This window comes from Ambystoma mexicanum, chromosome 4q (assembly GCF_040938575.1).
Source record: "Ambystoma mexicanum isolate Mex_15411 chromosome 4q, UKY_AmexF1_1, whole genome shotgun sequence".
Lineage (NCBI taxonomy): Eukaryota > Metazoa > Chordata > Amphibia > Caudata > Ambystomatidae > Ambystoma > Ambystoma mexicanum.
In genome coordinates, this window is record NC_090928.1 from 328,614,741 (window position 1) to 328,636,822 (window position 22,082).

General features: G+C 47.1%; 1 protein-coding gene across 1 annotated transcript in view; it reads left to right on the forward strand.

Moving 5' to 3' along the window:
* Nucleotides 1-22,082, forward strand: part of TTC27 (tetratricopeptide repeat domain 27) — a 1,783,878-nt gene that overhangs the window by 1,421,119 nt on the left and 340,677 nt on the right. The window contains exon 12 of the mRNA XM_069607906.1: nucleotides 3,322-3,444. Within this exon, the coding sequence (XP_069464007.1) occupies nucleotides 3,322-3,444 (123 nt within the window). The remainder of the gene's footprint in view (nucleotides 1-3,321; nucleotides 3,445-22,082) is intronic.

A 22,082-nucleotide genomic window follows, 5' to 3' on the forward strand; every position in this document is an offset into this window, starting at 1 on the left:
ACCTTTGCCAGCACTTTGATGAACTTTGTTGAACTTCTAAAAACTTTGCTTTCTGAGGGGAAGGAATCCAAGTGTGGGGCCAGGCAGAGACCAAGGCCAAGGCTATTGCTTTGGCCTCCTTCATTTTGTTAGGTTTTCTTCAAGTTTTGAGGCCAGTTAGTTGGTTGGGATTTGGACTAACAACTCTGTTCTTTTGGGACATTTGACGAGCACCATTTGTTTTAGTTTTAGGCAGGGAACTTCCCAAATAGCGGTAGGGTTAGAAAGGCGTTTTCTCTTTACTTTTTAAAAAACAACCTTGAAACATTTCAGTATTTAGTCTGACTCCATCTTCTGATTTGCCACTGCTAGTATTGTAAAAAGGCTAGGAATTGCTGTGAATGTTTTATACTCATACACTTTCTATATATTATTTGTTATTGTTTCACATTGTGAGTTCCCCTTTTGCCAATATTGTTCTGAAATTCCATCCTCACAGCTTTTGTTAAGAAATCTAGGCATTGTGACGGTTCCAGTGAGATCGTCTCCTCTACCCTACTGGCAGCCACACCCCCTGGAACTAGAGAGGTGAGCCTGCTTTGCTAAACACCCCCTAGGGGACAGGGAGCTGACTCCCTTTTAGAGGATTGAGACTCTGACGGGTTCACCATCCCTCGCCCCAGGTACTAACAACTTTGCAGGACATGGAGGCGTTTTGTGAAGACCATGCACACCCTTTACTAATGACTGACTTGACTTCTGACCCTGGATATACCCAACCCTGGGTATGCCCAATCTCCTGTGAAGACTAAGGAGAGACGAGTGAACCAGTCCACTGGAGGAGTTTCCCTAGAACAGCCAATCGCAGAGGAGGCTGAGCAGGCCCCATGGAGTTTGACAGCGTCAAACAGGGAAAAAGGTGTGGCCGGACAGAGAGACAAAATGTCAGTGTTGTCCAGTAGGACCGTGACACCCCCCAGGAGAGTGCAGCGAGATGCAAATGGTGGCCAGCCGGAGCAGCCCAAAGAGGCAGAGAGAATGAGAGAGAGTTTCTGCAGGACAGCATGAAGCTGTATAAGCGACTGCCCCAAATGAGCTGCGAAAATGAGAGAGTCTCAATCGGATGGCCCAGAGCCCAGTGAAGAAGCCACACAAGCGACTCAGTTCCAACCAAATTGTGAGAACGAGATTTTCTCAGTAGGATGGTGCAAAGCACAATGTAGAGGCCGTACAAGCAACTTCTCCCTAGCCCAGCTTGGAGAACAAGAGTCTTGGTAGGACGGCAAGGAGTCCACCTGAAATGTCGCATGAACAATTCCTCACCGACCGAGCTGCGGGAGCAAGAAAGAGGAAGATCCGAGAGCCAACGTGAAGCCCAGGTGAAGAGTCCCATAAGCAACTCTGCACTGACCAAACTGAGAGAACAAGAAGGTAGTCTCCGAAGGCCGACAAGGAGCACAGCGGAAACGTCACATAATCGACTGTGCCGACAGAGTGGCCAGGATATGAGTCGAACCCCGGGAGACCGACACGCAGCCCTGCAAAAGACTTAAAGCGTCCAACTGCCTTCCCAAGTGGGTGTTGTACTGTAGCTGAGTGGAAGGGGCGGTGCCTCCTGTTGGGAAGAGTCAGCTTTAGATGGATGATTAGGGGGAATAGAGTTGAGGTTCGCAAATTGGAAGAAGACACAGGCATCACTAAGGACCCACAGCATCGGGGCATCCAACTATACCATATGCATGGGATATCACTGACGAGCAGGGTCCTGACCTAGGACAACTAAAGTCTGATCACGCATCCACCCTCGATGGAGCGGCGTGGCCACATTTATAGGTGTGGCAAATATTAGTCACATGCTGCATTATTGAGGCATGCATTTCTACCACAGGAGAGTTTGTTTGAATCCAGACCACAATTCCTGGTCCTGATGAGGCTGTCTTACCTACAGCCGTCAAAATCGTCCAAAGGCCGAAACACAGTTGTCGACTTTTTATACTGCACAGTGTCCGTCACACATGCTGGCCACTTATTGATGTTTAAATCTATACCAATACCAGTCACCTCTCGTATAATGGGACGTACTGTTGAGTCATTAGCCATTAGCCATTCCAAAGATGCACTAATGTGTCTATATATGCTTTGTGTTGGGAATGTGTCAGGTTCACTAACCTTTGGTTATCACTGTTTTGTATGAAATGTACTGTACAAGGTTTATGTCCAGTAAAAACCCACTGCAAGTATACAGGAGAAAGACACAGCAGCACCTAGTGAAAGTCAATGCATATGTGCTATGAGTATTGTCTCTTGGAGCTGTCATCTAGTTGCAGAAGACACCCAGTGCGAACTCTCGCTGCTCTCGATTGCTCACTCTACTTTTTGTGTGGCTCGTCCTCTTTAGTTCCACATTGTTTGCATATAATTCATATAGAAGCCTGCTCTGATGTTGGGTTTTAGCTCTATTTGAAGAGCCTGCAGTGAACTGAATGGTTTGTCTGATTAGTTTTCCTTATGCAAGAAGCTATTGTCATTCCACTAAGGGAATGTTGAAATTGAAAAGCGAATCTACTATGTTAATGGTAATAGAATAGCTCAGTGGGTTAATGCAATTATTTGTATTTCGCTCTGCAATTTTAAGTTCTAAGATTAGAATCCCTGCTGTTTGACTCAGCCCTTCATCTTCTTGAACTAGGTGCAGCGTAGCATTGCGTTGGTCGATATTGAAGCCTGCTGCTAGAGGAGATGCATTTCTGCTTGTATTGTTAGGTATAAAAGGGTTCTCTATTAAATAGTTCTCATCATAATTGGTGTTTTGGATGAGTTAACGGACTGTGCCTCTAAAATGTTTGGCGGTGTGCATCTAAATTTGATCATAAGGAAGACCGTGTTATCTGGTTGTATTTGAGGTAAATGAACATTTAGAGTGAATTTAGGTGGGACCTTAAACACTCAAACAATATATACATTGCCAGATTCCTCCCACTACTAAGGGTGGTAAAGATAGGTGTAATTATTACCAAATTTAATTTAACTCATGTTATCAATCTTTAAAGGATAAAGGCCTACGATGGCCCTGCCAGGATTTGTGCCTGTGTTCTAGTGGCTAAACACAGATGTCTGAGGGGCGGGGGTGGGAAGGTGCAGCCCACATAGCAAACTCACTGGCATTTGAAAGGCGATTCTGAGCAAACTTAGATGGGATCTTCAATGTTCAAACAACTAATGGTCTTGAGAAATTCTTTCATTTCAGAGTATCTCAAAATATTAATGTATTGTAGAATATGCCATATTAGACAAATCAGTGTTTATAATCTGTTTTTTCTGTCTTGATTTCTTTTTTTTTAGCGTCAACTTGCATTTTTCCTCTTTGATCTGGGTTGCACGAATTCAGCGTTGCAAATTTTTGAGAAGCTGGAAATGTGGGAAGACACTGTCATCTGTTACGAGCGAGCAGGTCAGCATGGGAAGGTAAGTCAGAGTTAACTCACAAATTGATCAGACTTGCAGGTTCACAGCTGCAGATGCATGAGCCACATTGCTATGCATTTCTACCTTCTTTCTGGAACTTTAATAAAGATTAATAGCAGCCAATGAATCAATAATTGTTCCAATTGTTCTCTGACAAATAGTTATGTCTCAGTTGCCATTCTTCAAACTTCAACAGTATGTCAACCATGGAAATGAGTTGTCTGAAATCCATACTACGTTCACTTACTCCCTGGTCTTGCTGTGTTGTTTGACTTCGATTGTGAAGATGTATGCAGTGTTGAGTGAGAAGTTGTGCAAGGCAGCACTGCAAGGTGAATCGCTTTCAAGCTGAACAGCGTTGTTTTGTGTAGCTCATCATACTCTGAGTGGATTCTACCTCGGCAATATCAATGTTAACAGACTGGGAAGTAAGGTACATCAAGGTAGCGTGAATTGCCGAAGTTTACGCATTTTTAGTTTGAACTATTATCAGCAACTGAGATTTATTTTTCCATTAAAAATATAGCTTCTAATGAAATTGTGTTCCTTAATGCTGGTATGGCGCTAGGAAGACATAGGCACAAGGCTGGTCCCCTTGTAAGTAGACCAGAGGAAGGGAAGGTGAGCGTGTTCAGATTTCTGCATACCCCTTCAGATACACAGTCTCAAAATAATAGCTCTCTGAAAGAAACCTAAAAAGTCTATTAGCAGCTGGCTGTACTGAACGTAATTTGGGGCAGGTTTTGCTGTTTTATAATCGAAACTGCTTATTTTAAGGTATAGGTGTGTGACGAATCTGGACTATTCATCCCTTCTCCCCAGAAGGGAGCCACCCCCCCTTAAGGCTATGGAGGGGTGACCGCTAAGCAAGACCCTCCCTAGGGGTCTGGGAAAGTGAGACCTCAGAGAGTGACTCCGCTCTAGTGGACAAGGACTCCCATTCCTATGAGCAACTACCTATCAAAAATACATTGTCTGCATATAAGGGAATCAAAAGGACTGATGTTGCTTCTGTTTTGGATTTGAATAGCTGTGACTATACTTCAATCTCTTTAGCTTCACAAACTGCTGGATTCCTCCTGAATCCAACAGTAAAAGAGGACGACACACCCCTTTCATTATTGGTAACAGACATAAAAAGGAGTGGAACCTTGGCTGGAAGAGAGAGAATAATACGCAGAGGCGAGCCTCTGATGGAAAGATGTCCAGGAGGGGTAGAGCCACGCTAGACCGCTGAGCGAGCGGTAATGTGGTATGCAAGTGTATTGCTAGCAAAACGCCAGAAGTCTGGCATCTCAAGCAGCGTCAAGCCGAGAACAAAACTGAGGCAGTAGAGAGCCTGTTAACTGACACCGTGATCAGACCGCTGCAGAGAGATCGGATCATCGACCTCTGCATGAGAAGTGTTCCTACTGCTGTGCCGGACAGGAAAAGGGAAGCGGACGGTCCAGAGAAGATAACACCGGGTAAAAGGGCAAGCGGCTGTGTCAGAGTGTTGGAGAAGTCAAAAGTTTTACGGGAGCCGCAGAGACACGAATGCTAAAAACAGGCAGATGCCCAACCGAGGCCCTGCTACATTAACTAGATCGGAGGGTAAGAGGGCTTTGAGACGCGCTAGAGAACTCAATGACATTAACACCTGAGGCTGGGGAAGCCAAAAGAATTACGGGAGCCAGAGAAACCTGGACACGGGCAGACACCCAATTAATACCCTGCTGAAGTAATCACCTCAAAGGGTAAGAGGGCTTCGGAGAGCCTTAGTCATACAAACAATAGGGGAAAAGCCTGGGACCAGAGAGAACTTGGAGGGTTTCATTTCCCAAACCCTAAACCAGAACACTATCAAGTAGAAGAGCAGAAATGGTGGAATCACACTATGAAAATCCCTTTTCCCTTTAAAGAACAAAGTATTGGATATGTATGAAGACACAACTTGCCATTCAAAACCTTCAAAGAGGCTGGAGAACTGTATTGTGAACTTTGAAGATTTGAAAAACCCTTCCTTGGGAGGAAACCCAAGCAGTTTGGCCAAGCAAAGCCTGAGTGGAGAGGGTATTGCTTCGGTCTATTTTTGTTTAGTTTTTTCTAAGTGGTAGGGCCAGATGGCAAGTAGGTTTTGGACGGAGGACTATATTAATTTGGACATTTGACGAGCACCCTTAGTTTAGGTAGGGAAATACCCTCATAGCGATAGGGTTAGATAGACCTTTTTCTCTTTATTTAGATAAAACCTTTTGAACATGCCAAGTCCTAGTCTGACTCCTTCTGCTTCACCAGTGTGTGAATCTCACTATAAATGCAACCCTCTTAGCCCTGAACAGATCGCTACCAAAAACATACATTTATATTTCTTTTTAAAACGATATTTTCGATGTTGAAATGTGCAGCAGAGGAAATGAGAGAGGAGTGCTGGTGACACAATGGGCAAATAGGACTACAAGGGCACTGAAATTGGGAGGTACAAGGAGGGGGGAAACGGCTAAAATGAGCTTTAGCACTCCAATGAAAAAATATATATGTTATTCCAATCGAAATTGAGCCATTTTCACTTTCAAGTGTTTTAAAAATGGATGAACAAGATTTCCATTGCACCTTTCTATCATTCATAGACCGCACTGGGACATATTTTACAGCATGATTGTGGAAAGAGGTCCATATTGAGGTTGTTTCTTGTCTGGCAAGTTGGAGGCCTCTTGGCCCTCAGTCAAAAACACATACTGATGTTGTCATTCTTTCACATGCCTGACCAGTCTGTAGGCTGAGAGTAGAGGTGAGGGAGCCAGAGGCAGTTGAGCCTGATTCGAGTCGAATGCCTGGCTCTGGCTCGGCTCTACTGTATTTGTGAAAGAAGATCCCAACTGGAGTCAAGCCAAGCAGCATCTCATCCTCTATTGCATTCAGTGGCAGTTAAAAGAACTGCATACACTGGTCTATGTACATAGAGTACTTTGTTTATAGGAATTGCATGTTTGTGCAAAAATCTAATGTGAGCATATGTGGCCTAAAACCTGCAAAATTGCAAATTGTGCAACCAGAAAAACTGACATCTATACTCAACCAACCTATGCAATCCTGGGCAACGCGCTGTACTTAAATGGGTCATATTTCCTTTGGCTGCCACAGTTGGGATCACTTAAAGTGATTGTAAAATGTGCACTACACACAAAAAAACACTTGAAGATAGTGTATAATGTAGTGTATTAAATTAGTTTGTGCTCAAAAGATTATAAATGATCTATGTTTATGTGAACACCTCTGACCGAGGTATCCCTTTAGCTTGCTCATTGCTCTGTCACTTATTAACCATGTTTCTCTCCTAACAGATGTACTACACTGTTAATTGGGCTAGTGTGTTTGCCTAGGGCATTGTCCTTTACTGTATAAGGCACCTGCCATGATCATTTCTTTTAATCCAGGGCTAGGCGCAGCGACCGTGGGGTCCCTTCATGCTACCCAGTTTGTGAATTAGGTGGTGGGAGGTCATACTGGTCTTGAGCAAGAGAGCTGCTTGCCTACAGAAGAGCCCTTTAGTTTTTGTCCTTATTCTCCCACATGTGGGTGTTGTCTATTTCCTCCATGTGTGCCTGATGAAGAATTCAGGATGTCTCACGTACTATTTAAACCTGCAAGAAGCTGTGCACAATAACCAGCTCCAAGTCTGTGTGAACCAATGTAGCTGACGTTTTCACAGTTTTGTTGTTGTATGTCCACGTTTGGAAAGTACATTTGTAAAACACAGGATATTGTTGAGGCTAGCATTACTTTGCATTCTTGTATTCCATCCAGGATGGTGAAAATAAATCTATAATCACTTTTTTTGGTTTTATGTAATTGCCACGGAGGTTTGTATTGTGTATTTGTAAGTCATCTTTCCATAGCATTGTTTTGGTACCTTAACACAAATGTGTATCAGCTACAGATCAGAAGATATTTTGTTAAGTGTCTAAAGTGCAGACTGGGATCAAATCCAAACTTACAGAAAGTGTCTCATCCATGACACACTGTTTGATTTAACTGTGCCGTCCCTTCCAAAACTTGGATACCAGTTATTGGGTTTTTTGTTTTTGGGTTGGAGGTGGCAGGATGGCAGGTATGGTTTTAGTTTTTTTGGGTGGGAATACAGGCTCCAAGGTATGCATGCTTTGGCAGCTCGGCCAAGGCAGCCATAGCTAGGCACTGCTCTATCCATGAATTCTTCGTTTCTACACTGCCCGTTTCTTCCTTCTGGAACCAAACCCCTGATACCTTCCGGTCGCAACCAGCTTTGAGGGCAGTAGCAGCTTGGAATTTGGATGGTACAGCAAACCATAACACAGATGTCCCGATGTGAGTTCAGAGAGGAAAAGCAGTTCCTGTGGATCTTAAGGACAAAACCTTGTGTAAACCCTATTTTTAGTATGAATGTAGATTGGAAAAATAAAGCCTAGTTTCCCTTTTGTCTTTTGGTGTTTACAAGGAGTTTCAGAAAATATTCCACAGGGATAATTGGTGGCCAAGTGTTCGCAGTGACGATGTTTTTTGATTGTTCAATATCGCCTCTTCCTATAGTTGTGAGGCGAACTTCACCAAGGCTTAGGCTGTTCTCCCACTGATTAGAAAATATATTGGGTGAAGTATGAAGATGAAATGAGGTTATACCAATACCATTTTTGCAGAGCTCATCTGGTCTGAAGTCTGGTTTTCTATAATAAGTACCAACACCAGTGCAGCAGGGTTGAGTCCTTACATTGTGGTGCTACATTCAGTATTTTCACTTTCATTTGTTGTTGTTATTGGAATTTTATAGAGTGCATTATTCACCGTTAAGTTGAGCTCCTGGCCCTAAGACAGTCTGGAAAATCCATAGTTGGGTGTTTAGGTAACACAGAATTATAAGTGGTCCGGCGTTTCCGTGTCCCATGCATAGTGGAAGGCGATTCCAGAGTCGTCTTCAATATTATTAAAGTCAAAAGGATTACATTTCAGAATTGAGGAGACCCCACACATACTGGATGTTGTATATATGCCCAAAGGTTATTACAATACACTTGCCCCATACCTGTCGGTCTTCACATTTCTTAAGATAATTTACTGCCTCCTGCAAGGGTATGTTGAGCCATACACCAATTTGCGTTTGATTTGATCAAACTGACATACAAACATTCTAAGTTAAACAAATACACAAAATAATTTAATGAACGCCACAACATTCATCCTAGCTGCCACCAACAACGAGTGACATAAAAACAGCCATCTTGACATTAGCTGCATTTTTCAAGACCTGGATATCTAACAATCGTTAAATGTATCAGATGACTGACACCAGCCAGTAATCCACACATATTAACAAGTTTACTTACATGGGTTATCTTATCTTGGGCACAATGGTTCCATTGAGATCTCACACAATCTGTTGCACATTGATTAGAACCAGGGTGTAGCCAAACCGCAGAGGACATCATTCTCCCAAACCTTGACCATCCTGTCCAGTTAAATCTTCACACTACCACTCATTATAAAAGATCTGCATGAAAAACAAAACACAGCAGAGCCTTACCACAGAGTCCGAACAGCCTGCGACTGCATCATTCCCCAGGGATCCGTACTCTGACCTTTTCTCTTCTCTCTCTATACCTCCCTTCTCGCCCCCGTCATCTCTTCTTTCGGCATCTCCCACCACTTCTACGCAGATGATACCCAGCTCTTTCTCTCCTTCTCCTCCTTCACCTCCGACCTCCACCACACTCTATCTTCCTGCTTTACGGCCATAAAAAACTGGATGTCATCCCACTTTCTTTCCTTCAATACTGACAAGACTAAAGTGCTTTTCTTCCCTTCTAACACTCTCTCACCTTCCCCTCCTCCTTTCATCCACTTTCCCCCTTCCAATCTCCCCGTATCAACCCACGCCCACAACCTTGGCCTCCATATTGACTCCTCTCTCCTTCTCCAACCACATCTCTCTAGCCTCTCTTGCCTGTCGGCACCACCTCTTCAACATCCGCCAGATCCGCCCCTCCCTCACCTTTCACACTTCTAAACTCCTAATCTCCTCACTTATTTTCTCCCGTCTCTTCTACTGCTCCTCTCTTCTCTTTGGACTCCCTGTCTCCCCTAAAATCCATCTACCACTCCTCTATCCGTACTCTGTCTTCTCGGCCCTCGAGACTCTATTTCTATCTCACTCTCTCAACTCGGCTGGCTCCCCTTCCTCTGACAATTGAAATTTCAATTCCTCTGCCTTGTCTACAAATCTCTCCATGACCTGCCCCCCCTATCTCCCCTTGCTCCTCTCATTCTACTCTCCCTCCCGCTCTCTCCGCTCAGCTGACCTATACATTCTCACTGTACCCCCAGCCCCTTGTGCCTCCTCACGCTTCCGCTCCTTCCAACTCTTGGCCCCCCTCCACTGGAATTCCCTACCTCTCTATCCGCTCCACATCCACCTACCATCTTTCCACTCCTCCCTGAAAGCCCTTCTTCTCCACTCTCCCCAACTCTCCTTCCCTACCTCTCTCCCCCTAAACCTCTGCCCCCCTTCCCTCCCTCCTTCCCCCTCCTCCCGATGACCTCATATTGGATGTTGTAATCACCTAAGGGCGTTAAGGCCACCTGGGAGCTCCCCCTGTTCCCCTGCCCCCCTCTCCTTTTGAGTAAATTGTTATATTTACTGTATCACTGGTTTGTTTCAAGTTTGTAAATATGCTTCTTTCATTATGTACCTGTTGTTGTTATTCTGTAAAGCGCTATATAAACTCAATAAACATAACATAACATCATCGCTCATGTTACAACATCAGTTTTCCTAATAATAGGCGGTATTAGTACCTGAGTGGACATATGCTCAAATGGCCATGGTAACTAGTTTGTGTTTCTTGAACATCTCATTTCACACCTTCCTCGGATAACAATTTATATCCTAAGTGGAACTCTCAGTAAGCCACACATGTAGATGTTCCTGCAACAATAGCTGTCTTCTGTGTTTCCAATTTCGTAAAGGATTTGTTAGCCTCTGGTGACACAAACAAACCTCTGCCTGGAGTGTGAGTAGCAGAACATAAGTTCCCTTCAACTAGTTAACATTCAGAAACCCCCAAGGGGCTTCCTATTCAGCGCAACGAACATCCATGCAGTATTGCCCATTCTTTTGGCATTACGCTTATTGATGGAATGGTCCATATCTGGTGGCCACACTCACCGTCCTTTGGAACAAGCATAAGACAGTCTAGCTTTAATGCAAGATATTAAAGTATTTGATTGTATGACATGCCATCACTCCCTGTATTAGAGATTCCAGACTATTATTTGCTTACCCTAACCGTTCAACAGGATTAAAAATCCCTTTGCAGAGACTGACCTTTCTGAGTTCTGTGTGGGAGTTCTAGGCTGCAAGGATTTCTCCATCCCATCAGAGGAGCTTGCATATCTCGGGTGCCGTTTTCAGCAGAGACAAGCTATTTCCTCTTGGTGGTTACATAGGCTCTTAGGATTGATAGCTGCTTGCATACTTTGCGTTCTGCTCGCATGCCTAAAAATGTGACCCCTACAGTTGCACTTAACCAGCGTTTGCAACCAATCTACAGGGAGACAATCTGACCAAGAGGAATGTCTCTCCACGGACTTCTTTCTCTCTTAGGGTGTGGGGGGGGGGGGGTTGGGGCCACTTTGGGGGATTCCCAAGGCACATGGCCTGTGGTCCCAGGATCTTAGCTGTCTCAATCTCAACATGCTCGAACGTCATGCAATTCTTAATGCCCTGAGAGTTTCTCTTCCAGTACTTGTAGGGAAGAGAGTTCTCATCCAGACCAACGACCTCCATGTTTTCTCTGAACGAGTAGGTGGGAACAAGATAATTTCCCCCATTTTACCCCATTGTACCTGCTGGCAGTGAAGATTTGGGTGTGGGCTATTGGGCATCACATTTCCCTGGATGCCATCTATCTAATCGGACTTCCCAATTCCGACCTCCTCAGCGTGTTGAAATCACTGGAACATCTATTTTGGCAGGCCCTTTCTCAAAGGAACAGTATATTAGTCACATGGCAACATATTCAATCCAGGGTGCCATGGTTTGGCCCCTCAAGGTTGGAGAAAACCTCTAGCCTTTAATAAATGCATGGCTTAACCTCTGCCAGGCTTTGTGTGAGTATAGGGTCGCTTGAGCAATGTATGAATTTGAATGTAAAATGCCTAGCAAGGCTGAATTACACTGCAGATATTTGATCTCCTTGTTCAATAATTCACTACTGCATATTATGGCAACCAACAACTCATGCACTGTCTGTCCCTCATCCAAGCCTTCAATTGCAAGTTCCTACATAAAGCTCAACCTTATAGGCTAAATTAATCAGTGCAAACTCTGTTGACTTTACCATTGACTGTGAACTCTGATTCTAAATAAACACTTATCATCAAGAAGACCCATGCAGAATGGTACCAGCTCCGCAATGTCAAGCCCTCAATCCTTGCCCCAGGTTTCAGGACAGTTGTCCAAGCCCTTGTTACTGCCGACCTCTGCAGTGGCAACTCGTTATTTGCTGGAGCCCAAGATGCCACCTTGGCCTCTCTGAAAGACACCCAACATGCTGCAGCATGCCTTTATTGCAGGACTAATAATATTGAACCACATCACCCCCTTCTCAATGAGCTGCACTCTGGCTACCCCAAAAAGCACACGTTCAAGATGCCATGCTTCACTTACAAAGCAGTCGCTACCCAAATGCCACTCTACCGTGTTGAGAATCTCATGAAGAAATTGTAAAGAGGCCTGTTCCTGCTAAGCTTCCTGTCTCTGGAACACGGTTACCATGGCAACAAGAACCCCCCTCCCCGCCCTCCTACATTAATTTCAGGGAGAAACTGAAGACCCTACTCTCCAAAGAATATCTTGCCAATTGCTATACTCCGTGCCACTTCACTCCCACTGGAGCGCCCTCACCTCTTCCCCCCACACACCCTGCCCTTCTTAACTACCCCTGCGCTCTATCTTTAAACCCCTGGGGCCCGGGTGAAACCTCTATGCACAGCATTCCGTTGCTTCTGAGCAGGGCGTGCACTTTAATAAACAAATGTGTTTTTTGTCTATTTGTGTTCATGTCATCCTGAAATCTTAAGCAAAAAAATCCTTTTTACATTCAGCATGCTAACGGTTTGTTTGTTGAGCTCTGCACAATTGTACACAATGTTCAATTCCTGCCAGAATTCGGAAACGGTACTTCGAATTATGCGAACTAGGATTTTGGTTTTTAAATTAAAGTCTTTAACATTTATTCAAATGCACCACCCTAGTTTCTTTTTTAAGAATTTAAATATTTTGGAGGTGTTCGCTGAAATTTAAGGTAATTTTCAGCCATTTCTGCACACGGTTGGTTGAGTCTTTAGGCCCCATCTTAAACCTATGTTTTCACACCATTTGAAAGGGTAGATCAACTCCTCCTTTTTAAAGTATGCCTTATCTTTAAAATCATCAATCGAATTGAAAATGAGGACACCTCCAACACGATAGCGAGCTTTGGCAGGCTTTTAACATTATGACAAATAACCGTGATTTAATCCGCATCTCACCACATTTCTTACCTATTGCTTGTAGTTGGAGAGCTGGCATGCTTCCTTATGGACAACATGTTTTCAGGAAAGCATCAGTTATTTATACCTGCATGAATGTTACCAAGATTTCTATTTGATAAATTCACACAGTAGAGCGGAGGTGCACGAGCCCAGGTTCTCAAGGTCCGCAAGCAGTCAGATTTTCAGGATAAAACTTGCGGTTTGTGAGAAAAAGCCCTATGCTGGGTGTGCGCAATCCTGTCTATAGTTAATATACTGAAACCGTGTGCTGCAGTGGTGAGGCAAGGTAGGCGACTTCTCACTCTCACCTATATCAGAAAGCACACTCAAAAAAGTTATCCTCACTAGCCGCGCTCACTTGCTTGAACAATAGTCCGAAAATGTCATATGAGCACCATAAAGTGCTGGATTTATTAAACAAAAGAACAAAACACGAACAAAAATAGAACAGCAAAGAACAAGAAAACAAAGATTTGGGCACCTGAATAGGTGAAATAATACTTGTAATAGATGTTCTCATTTGAAGCGAACACTAAGATTAGTATTGCTGGCGCAGTTAGTATTTAGAGGTCGCCACGGATATCCAGCACAAATATTCATGTCATAACTTTGCATCCTTTTGGATTCAAAAGTGGAATCATTTACATATTCAGTGGATATCCTGAAAACTCAATAGCCTTTTTGGCTTGAAGGCCAGAGCTGTGCACCTCTGGGGTACCATACAGGGAGAATCTGGCTTTAAGCAATCCATTGGATCACCTATGAATTTAGATTTATTATCCAAGAAATGCTCAGAAAAGTCCAGTTCTCCATACTATAACCACAATTTCTAAAAATATTACCCTTTGCTGGGACACACCACCTGAGGCCCATGACCTAAAGGAACAGCCACTAGAAATAAAGATCAAAGGATTCCAAGTCAGAACTTGAACATTACAGTATCATGAGATTATGCAATTTAAAGCGTTTTCAAAAATAATTCCCAAGTAAAGTGATTGTATGCACACTCAGTGGTGAAGAAAGGAGTTATCGGCAGGATGGGCCTGCAAAGTACACATATAGGCCTAGGGGTGCCCATAAACTGAAATATTTATTTTATTGAAATGTTTATTTTGTACATTCCCATGAACCATACCAAAGTTTGATCTTTTACAAGTTCAAATATAGGCCAACATCTTACACTGTGGACCACTGTGAAAATGTTCAGAAGGCCCTTCTTCAACATGAAACTTGCTGTGTCCGCAAATTAGCCAGGCATACATTTCTACATTTGTAATGGAGCTATTGAAGGGTGCAACCCTTATGGGCTGCAGTGCGGGTGGACATTGAAGAAATCCCGGGGACCTTAGTCCTGAGCAATTGTGAGTTACGCATTATGGAATCTGAGGGGGGCTGGAGTATGTGTCTCCGGGGAGAGGTCATGTTTTATGAGGGTGACACTGCAAGCTAGAAAACTAATATTGAGTTTTTGGAGATGTTGGGTAAGATTTTCACAGCAATGATAAATCTTCCTGACCTGTGTACACCCCAGAACCTTTTTTGCTTTACTGGTGGATTATGTTTCATTATACCTCAGTGAGTGGGAACCTTTTTCCACACTCACAGAATCCTTTACTCTTTTTATGGGTGTCATTTTTAAGATTCTCCACAGTGCCTTTTTTAATTTTATCCGCTGACAACTTTTGGCACATACTGCCTATTGTTGCTGGATTGCCCTTGGGGCTCCCCTTTTAACTAGCTCTGGCTAACCTTGGGAGAACTAGAGTTCCGAAGGGTAGAAAGGATCTTTGGATTCCTTTTACATTTTATTAGATGAGACCAGCACCACCCACCTTTTGTGGAATGCTCAGGTTTACCGTGGCCTGGTTCCACAACCCCCGGTAAAGGCACCCATGGGTGCTCATTTTAGCAAAATGGCGCTTATCTTGTTTTTTGCTATTTTAGTGTTCCTCTTACATCCCATCCCCTTTCCTCCATACTGCATGTGGCGTCCATCCCTAGGGACGGGAGATGGAACCTTTTTCACCAGAAAAACCTTCTTCCCCTTTAAATTTAGAGGCGCGCGTGGGTGCAGCCCTGGGACCATGCGCTATCCTGACTCCGCCCATCAGCGCCACTCCCCAGTCCCTTTTTCCCCATCAACGGAAACAGGCCGATTTCACCAGCGCTCCTGGGTTTTTCCTGCCATGTAATTCCACATGCTCTTCCCTGGATTCTTTATCTATCTTTTTGTCTTCGTCATTCGGGTACTTGGTCTTCCTGCGTCACGCTCCTCCCCGGTGCATGTTGACTTCAGCTGGCTTCAGCAGGTGTCCAGCCTGCAAGGGGCTCTTTCGAACGTCTGACCTACACGCCTCCGCTGCCTTGGCCCTGACCACGGCTGTGAAGGTTGTACCGCGTGCGATGCACTGAAGAACAGGCTAGCTAGGTGGAGGGAGATCTTTGATACATCGCCTTCACAAGACTTGAAGAAATTTGTCAAACAGAGATCGAGGCCCAAAAGAGGGCCGCTAGTTTCCATTGCACCTTGTAAGGGCAACTCCTTCCAGAGGAAATGCCCAAGCGGGAGGAACCTCCCGGGTTCTTGTACCAGCACACGCACCGAGGCTAGTCCAGCTACCGGCCTCATGGCCAAGGGGTCGTCAGATCCTTCCAGAATCAGATCTGAGAGACCGCAAGGTTCTTTTACTGGGTGTACACCCGAGGGGCAACGCCCTAGTACCGGCTCTATGTCCGAGGGGGCACCTGCACGCAGCACTACTGGCGACCATGCTAAGGGCAATACGCTTTCCAGGCCTATTCCTAAGTTGCCGGGTAGGCCTCATGCTCCAACACCAAGAGTCTTGGAGGAGACCGGGTCCAGGGAGCCATGCACCACGACTTTGGCACGCAGCTTGACAAAATGGCTGCCGTGCCAGACAACATGGCTGCCGGTCCGATGCCACTCTTAGGAACAGAGCAGGTGGGTGAATGAGTTTCAAGGTGGGACTGGTGTCAACCAGGTGCCTGGCCTGCAGTTTTTCAGTCAGCAGCGCAGGGCAGGTTCCCCCTGCAACCTAGACAGAGTGCGCTCCGGTCCCAGGAGCCCTCAGCCACTCCGTCAATATCTCCTGTCACCTCTTCTTCCTCTGAAGACAGGTACTTCGAAAAGGTTCTTGGCGCTGATGTCTCCTATATGGGGGCCATCCTACAGGCTGCTGTGAGGGACTTGCTCCCTCCGGTCACTCCGTCAGCGCCCATAGTCATTCCTTCCAAGGTTCTGGCGCCTCAGGCCCAGCGCAGCACTCCTTCGATTCTGGCTCCCCTGCGTCCTACAGCACAGGCGGTCCCGTACCAGCTTCCGCACCAGCCTCCGCAATATCCTCCGGTTCAGGTTTCCACACCTCAGCCCACGACGCCCAGCTCCCCTCCACCCGCTCCAGACTAGCCGGACACGCTGGTCGACGAGGAGGACCACCCTTACACTCCGTCATCAGTAAAGGCCTTCCAAGACAGGCTTACAGGTCTGGAAGAATATTTGAGCCTTCCTCAACCGGAGGTAGAGCAGCCCGATGAGGGGGTCTTGGCAGAAGCCCTCACCCTAAGACCCCCTACTAAGATGGGTATCCTGATGCAGAAGGACGGTGTGGCACTGGCCAGGAAGGGGCGGCTCAAGCCACACTCAGCCCAACATGTTGATCGGCGCCTCGATGGCAAGTATAGACAGATGGGGGGGGGGTGGATACACTCTTGTTGTCGGCGCATCCTCAACCACATTCTTTGGTGATCGCTACAGTGTCTCTCTACTCTAAGCCTCAGTTGTCCTTGGCCACCTCATCCTCCGTGCTGTTTGGCATGGAGGAGAAGATCTTGGAGGCGTACGGGAAGAAGCTGTACTCCAACCCCTCCCTGCCCCTGCGTCAGGCCAACGCAGATGTCATGTTAGCAGCCGCTAACCAGAAGCTTTGGCAGGAAATAGCCAACTTCCTCCTGGAACTTCAGTTGCAGAGCCAGGCACGCTTCAAGGCGGGTCAAGGCGAAGCCAGGCTGGTAGTGCAGGACATCATGGAATCCACTGTGGCCGACATTGATACCTCTGGCCGGGCCATTTGCATCACCACGGACATGAAGAGGACGGCCTGGCTTCGGGCTACTAAGTTTAACCCTGACGTCCAAGATCGCATATTGGACTTTCTGTTCAAGGGGAGTGACCTCTTTCACTCTACCACCGACAAGGAATTAGATCAAAAGAACAGCTCAAAGACTGAAAAATCTTTATCCAGACGAAGGCCATGTCCAAGGCGTACAACCTGTCGCATCAACGCTCCGACAAGGGGCAGGCGTTCAGTGGGTTCCAGGGATTCCAGGAACGGAGGTCTCGACAACCTGACCGCTCGCCGAGTCAGCACCGGCGCAAGCAACAAAAAGGGGGTGGGGGCAAGGGCTTCTTCCAGTCCCCCTCCTCAGCGGCAGCCTCAGAAGGAAAAAAGGCATGACATGTCCCTTCTGGTCCACGTGTCTCCAGTGGGTGGCTGCTTGCCTCTCGCGTGCATTTCTGGTGCCAAAATTTTGCAGACCCCTAGATCCTATCCGTAGTATCCATGGGGTACTGCCTACCGACATCTCCCTTCTCCTCTCCACTCCCACAGATTGGGACGGCAACTCTCCCGTCGAGAGCCAGGCAGTGGAAGAAGTCCCTTCCTCCCACAGAGGATTGGCTTCTATTCCAGGATTTTTGCCATACAAAAGAACCAGGCTGGCCTGAGAGTTGTGTTGCACATATCCACCCTCAACCTTTCCCTCCCTCTTCAGCAGTGGTCGAAGTGGGGGGGGAGCGGGGCTCCTCTACTTCTTTTAAGTTTTAATGTTCCTATATATATATATATATATATATATATATATATATATAAGTGTAGGAAGAAGTTGAAACTTGCACTTTCAGCACTGCACAGGACCTTTCCTTAAAGAGCAGGCACACATGTTTTTTTTTTTTATTGTGCATGGGAGGGGGGCGCGGTGATGGGGTCTGTGGGGAGCGGTGCAGGCCAGTAGGGAATATAGTTCCACTACTTCTTTTCATACACTTCCAACACTGCTCTTCAGAAATTCAAGAGAAAAACCAGCACTCATTGCAGAGACACTAGACAGGGGAGACTGGATGTGCTCCCTGGATCTGAAGGACGTTTACTTACACGTCCCGATGTGGCAGCTGCATCGCTCCTTCCTATGCTTCAGGATCATGGGCTGTCATTTCCAGTACAAGGTGCTACCCTTTGGCCTCAACTCGGCCCCCAGGGTATTCACCAGACTCATGAATGTAGTGGCAGCCCTCCTCAGGGCCCAGGGCCACCATATCTACCCGTACCTGGACAACTGGCTTGTCAGGGTGTGATCCACAGAAGAAGTCTCCCACACTTCCCCCGCGCTTATGAACACGCTCCACGACCTGGGGTTTACTATCCACCTCAAGTCTCAATTGCAGCCCACGCATAGCCTCACCTTCCTGGGCCTCATCTGGGACACGTGCTCTGAGACATTGTTTCCCACGGAGCACAAGATTGTGGCCCTCAAGAGGGCCACGACGCACTTCCTTACTAGGGCAGTGACCTCGGCCAGATGGTACCAACACTTACTAGGTGTCATGGCAGCAGGCCTTCTGGCCGTGCTACACACAAGACTCTGGATGAGATTACAGCTGCACTTTGCAGCCTCATGGAATCAGGAGAGGGGCTCCCAAGTGGAGCTGGTCAGCATACCACCTTCTCTCCACTCGGACCTCACGTGGTGGTACAGAGACTGCAATCTGCGGACGGACAAGCCCTTCCGGCAGCCAACCCCGCAGGTCACCATCACGACACACTCCTCCCTAGAGGGCTGAGGAACCACACGGGACAGCCACAGCATCCACAGGGTCTGGACCCGCCAGGAGCAGGAGTCGCATATGAACTGGCTGGAGCTCAGGGCCCTCTGGCTAGCCCTCAAAGCCTTCCTTCTGCTCATTCGGGTCAGGACCTTCCTCATCCAAACCGACAACGCCACCAGCATGTACTATGTCAACAGGCAGGGGGGTACCCGGTCCCCTCCACTGTGCAACCTAGCGGTCAGCATGTGAGAATGGGCACTGGAAAACATCTACCTTACGTCCGTCCACCTCCCAGGGGAGGCCCACTTGGAAGCGGACAGGCTCAGCAGACTGGGAGCGGATAATTGAGTAGCAGATCAATGACCAGGTGCTGCAGGTGGTCTTCGACACATGGGGCCATCCTCGGATGGATCTATTTGCCTCCTGGAAGTACAGGAAGTGCCATCAATTTGCATCTTGGCAGGGACAGGCCCCGGCTCCCTGGGCGCTGCTTTGCAGATTCAGTGGGAAGGCACGACAGCCTATGCCTTTCCTCCCACAACCCTGATCCCCAGGGTATTCTGCAAGATAAAGGACGGTTGTCACCTAAGCATCATCTTGAGAACTCTATGATGGCCAGTGAGACCGTGGTTCTCCGAATTGCTCAGCCTGACGGACAGACCACCGATTCACCTTAGGCTGGGTCCAGCACACCTCCTTTCCCAGCAGGCGGGGGGGCAGGGTTTTCCACCTCGCTCCCCAGAAGTTAGCCCTTGCAGCGTGGTTCCTGAGCAGATCATCCAGGGTGCTAGGAGCAAGGCCACCAGGAGACAATATAAGAGTAAATGGAGCAGGTTCTGTCACTGTGCGGACTCTAAGGAGGATGACCCCCTGATGACAGATTTCCCCGCCACCCCGCCCCCAACGTGCGCTCTGCACTATGTGCTCTCCTCGCCACACCTTGCGCACTCAGGCATACAGGTGGACACATGTCACACTTATCTGGCAGCCATAGAGGGCTTCCAACCCGGTAGTCAAACATCTGGCAGGCATGTCCCAGCTTTACCCGCCCATCAAGTGGTGGTGGGTGCCCTGGGACACAAGCCATTCGAGCCACTGGCGTCCGCGGACATCAGCCTGGTCATCATTAAGACAGCTCTGCTGGTGGGACTCGTCTCCACTCGCAGAGTCAGCGAGATCCAGGCTCTGGTGGCATCAGAACCCTATACCACGTTCCACAGGGACAAGGTGGTCCTTCAGACTCAGCCGGCGTTACTACCAGGGTACCCTCTGCTTTCCATCTAAACGAGAAATAGTCTTACCTACATTCTTCGCTGACCTCAAGGATGACGCTCAAAGTCTTGCACTGTCTGGATGTCAGACGCGCTCTCAAATTCTATCTGGATAGCACCAAGGGCATTTGCAAGTCAGATGCACTTTTTGTCACCTTTGGGGGCACCAGACCCGGTTATCAGGCATTCAAGGCTTCTATTGGACGGTGGATGGTTGCGGCCATCAAGGAGGCCTATGAGGGGCAGCACAACGCGCTGCCCGCCAACATGCACACTAACACGGTCAGAGCCAAGGCCATAGCCATCGCATTCCAGTGGCAGGTTCTGTGGCAAGTCATAAGCAGGGCGGCCACCTGGGCCACCCCTTCGGCATTCTGCAAGCATTACTGTTTGGATGCCAGCTCTAAGTCAGACGCAAACTTCGGACATGCGGTTCTACGGAACTTGTTTGCTTAAGGAGGGTCTCCTCACCACCCTGAGGCTACATTCATCTGTAATCACCCATGCAGTATGGAGGGAAGGGGACTAAGGACTAAGAGTATGTTCGTCACTACGGTGAGTAACTTGTAATTTCTTGTTCCTTCCCCTGACATCTAGGGCAGGAAAATCCTTTGGGACATAAGACTAATTACAAGTTACTCACTGTAGTGACTAACGTACTCTTAGTCCTTAGTCCCCCTTCCTACATATGTCCCACCATCCTCCCCCCTAATGATACTGGTGTAATTAGGCAATGTTAAACATTATCGATGCATCAATGGGGACTGAGGAGTGGCACCGGTGGGCGGAGTCAGGGTAGCGCATGCTTCCAGGGCGGCACTCCTCTTAATGTAAAGGGGGAGAAGGTTTTTTCTGGTGAAAAAGGTTCTGTCTCCTGTCCCTTGGGAGGGATGCTGCAAGCAGTATGGAGGAATAGGGACTAACTACGGTGAGTAACTGGGAAAATCCTTTGTGTTTACTTTATCTTTGGCAGAAATCCTGTGGATTCCCCGCCCAGGCTTCATAGTGTCTGTGAAGGCAGGAAGCTAGGGTGGAGTTCAAAACTCTGTAGCCCTTTGTCTTGCAACCTGACTGCGAGAATCCAGTTCAAACTGGGATGCTGTCTGTCTCAAAAGGACTGCCAATCCCCCAAGTTTGAATCTTGCATGGCTGTTTGATTGGCTGGATTCCTGCATAAAAATCAGATCCTGGAAGCTGAAGAGATAGTCGACCACTGGAACTGAAACTGAAGTGGATGATGAAGAAAACACGGCTGAGACAATTTCCAGCGACCGGAGAGCCTGATGTGTAACCAGAGCCTGCTGTTACACTTCCTTAAAATAAGGCCTGGGGACTCTGAAAACGACAACTCCGACCTAGAGCCTAGTGAGTTCCACTAGACTCAAAAAGACCTGCATTTTGAGCCGCCCCGCGCTATGCTGCGACCTTGCAGGGCTGCAATACCCCAATGCACTGTGTTGCACGGTGTTCCGAATTCCGAATCTTGGTGAACCTTTGTGGGCATCCTGCTGGGCTTCCAGAGATGTGAATCAAATCTGAAAAGTTCACTCATCAGAGTGCTGGACCTCGCAAACGATGAGAATCAGACCAGTGATATTCAGTCTTCTTCTGGCTCCATAAAAGGGCGCCTAAACCACAGAGCCGCATCCAGCCGCGAAGATATTCTTGGCTGGAGCATTCCCCGTTGATCCTTGCTTCAAAAGAACTTCCATGGTCCTGTCTTCAGTCTGCATAACAAGGAATCCAGTGATCAGGATCTGCAGCCCAACCTGAAGTCCTTCTGCTGCAAACGCTTCTTCTGTGCTGAGGTACTATTCTTGCTTTGGTATTACTTACCTTAAGTCTCTTTTTTTATTCCTGTGTAGCTTTGTGGCGTTTCTTGTGATTGGGAGTCCTCTCATCCATTTCCCCCAGGGCCCCTGCCGAATCCTCCTAGGGTGTCTTCCCTGAAGTCCATGGACCCTCAACTAACTTTGAAA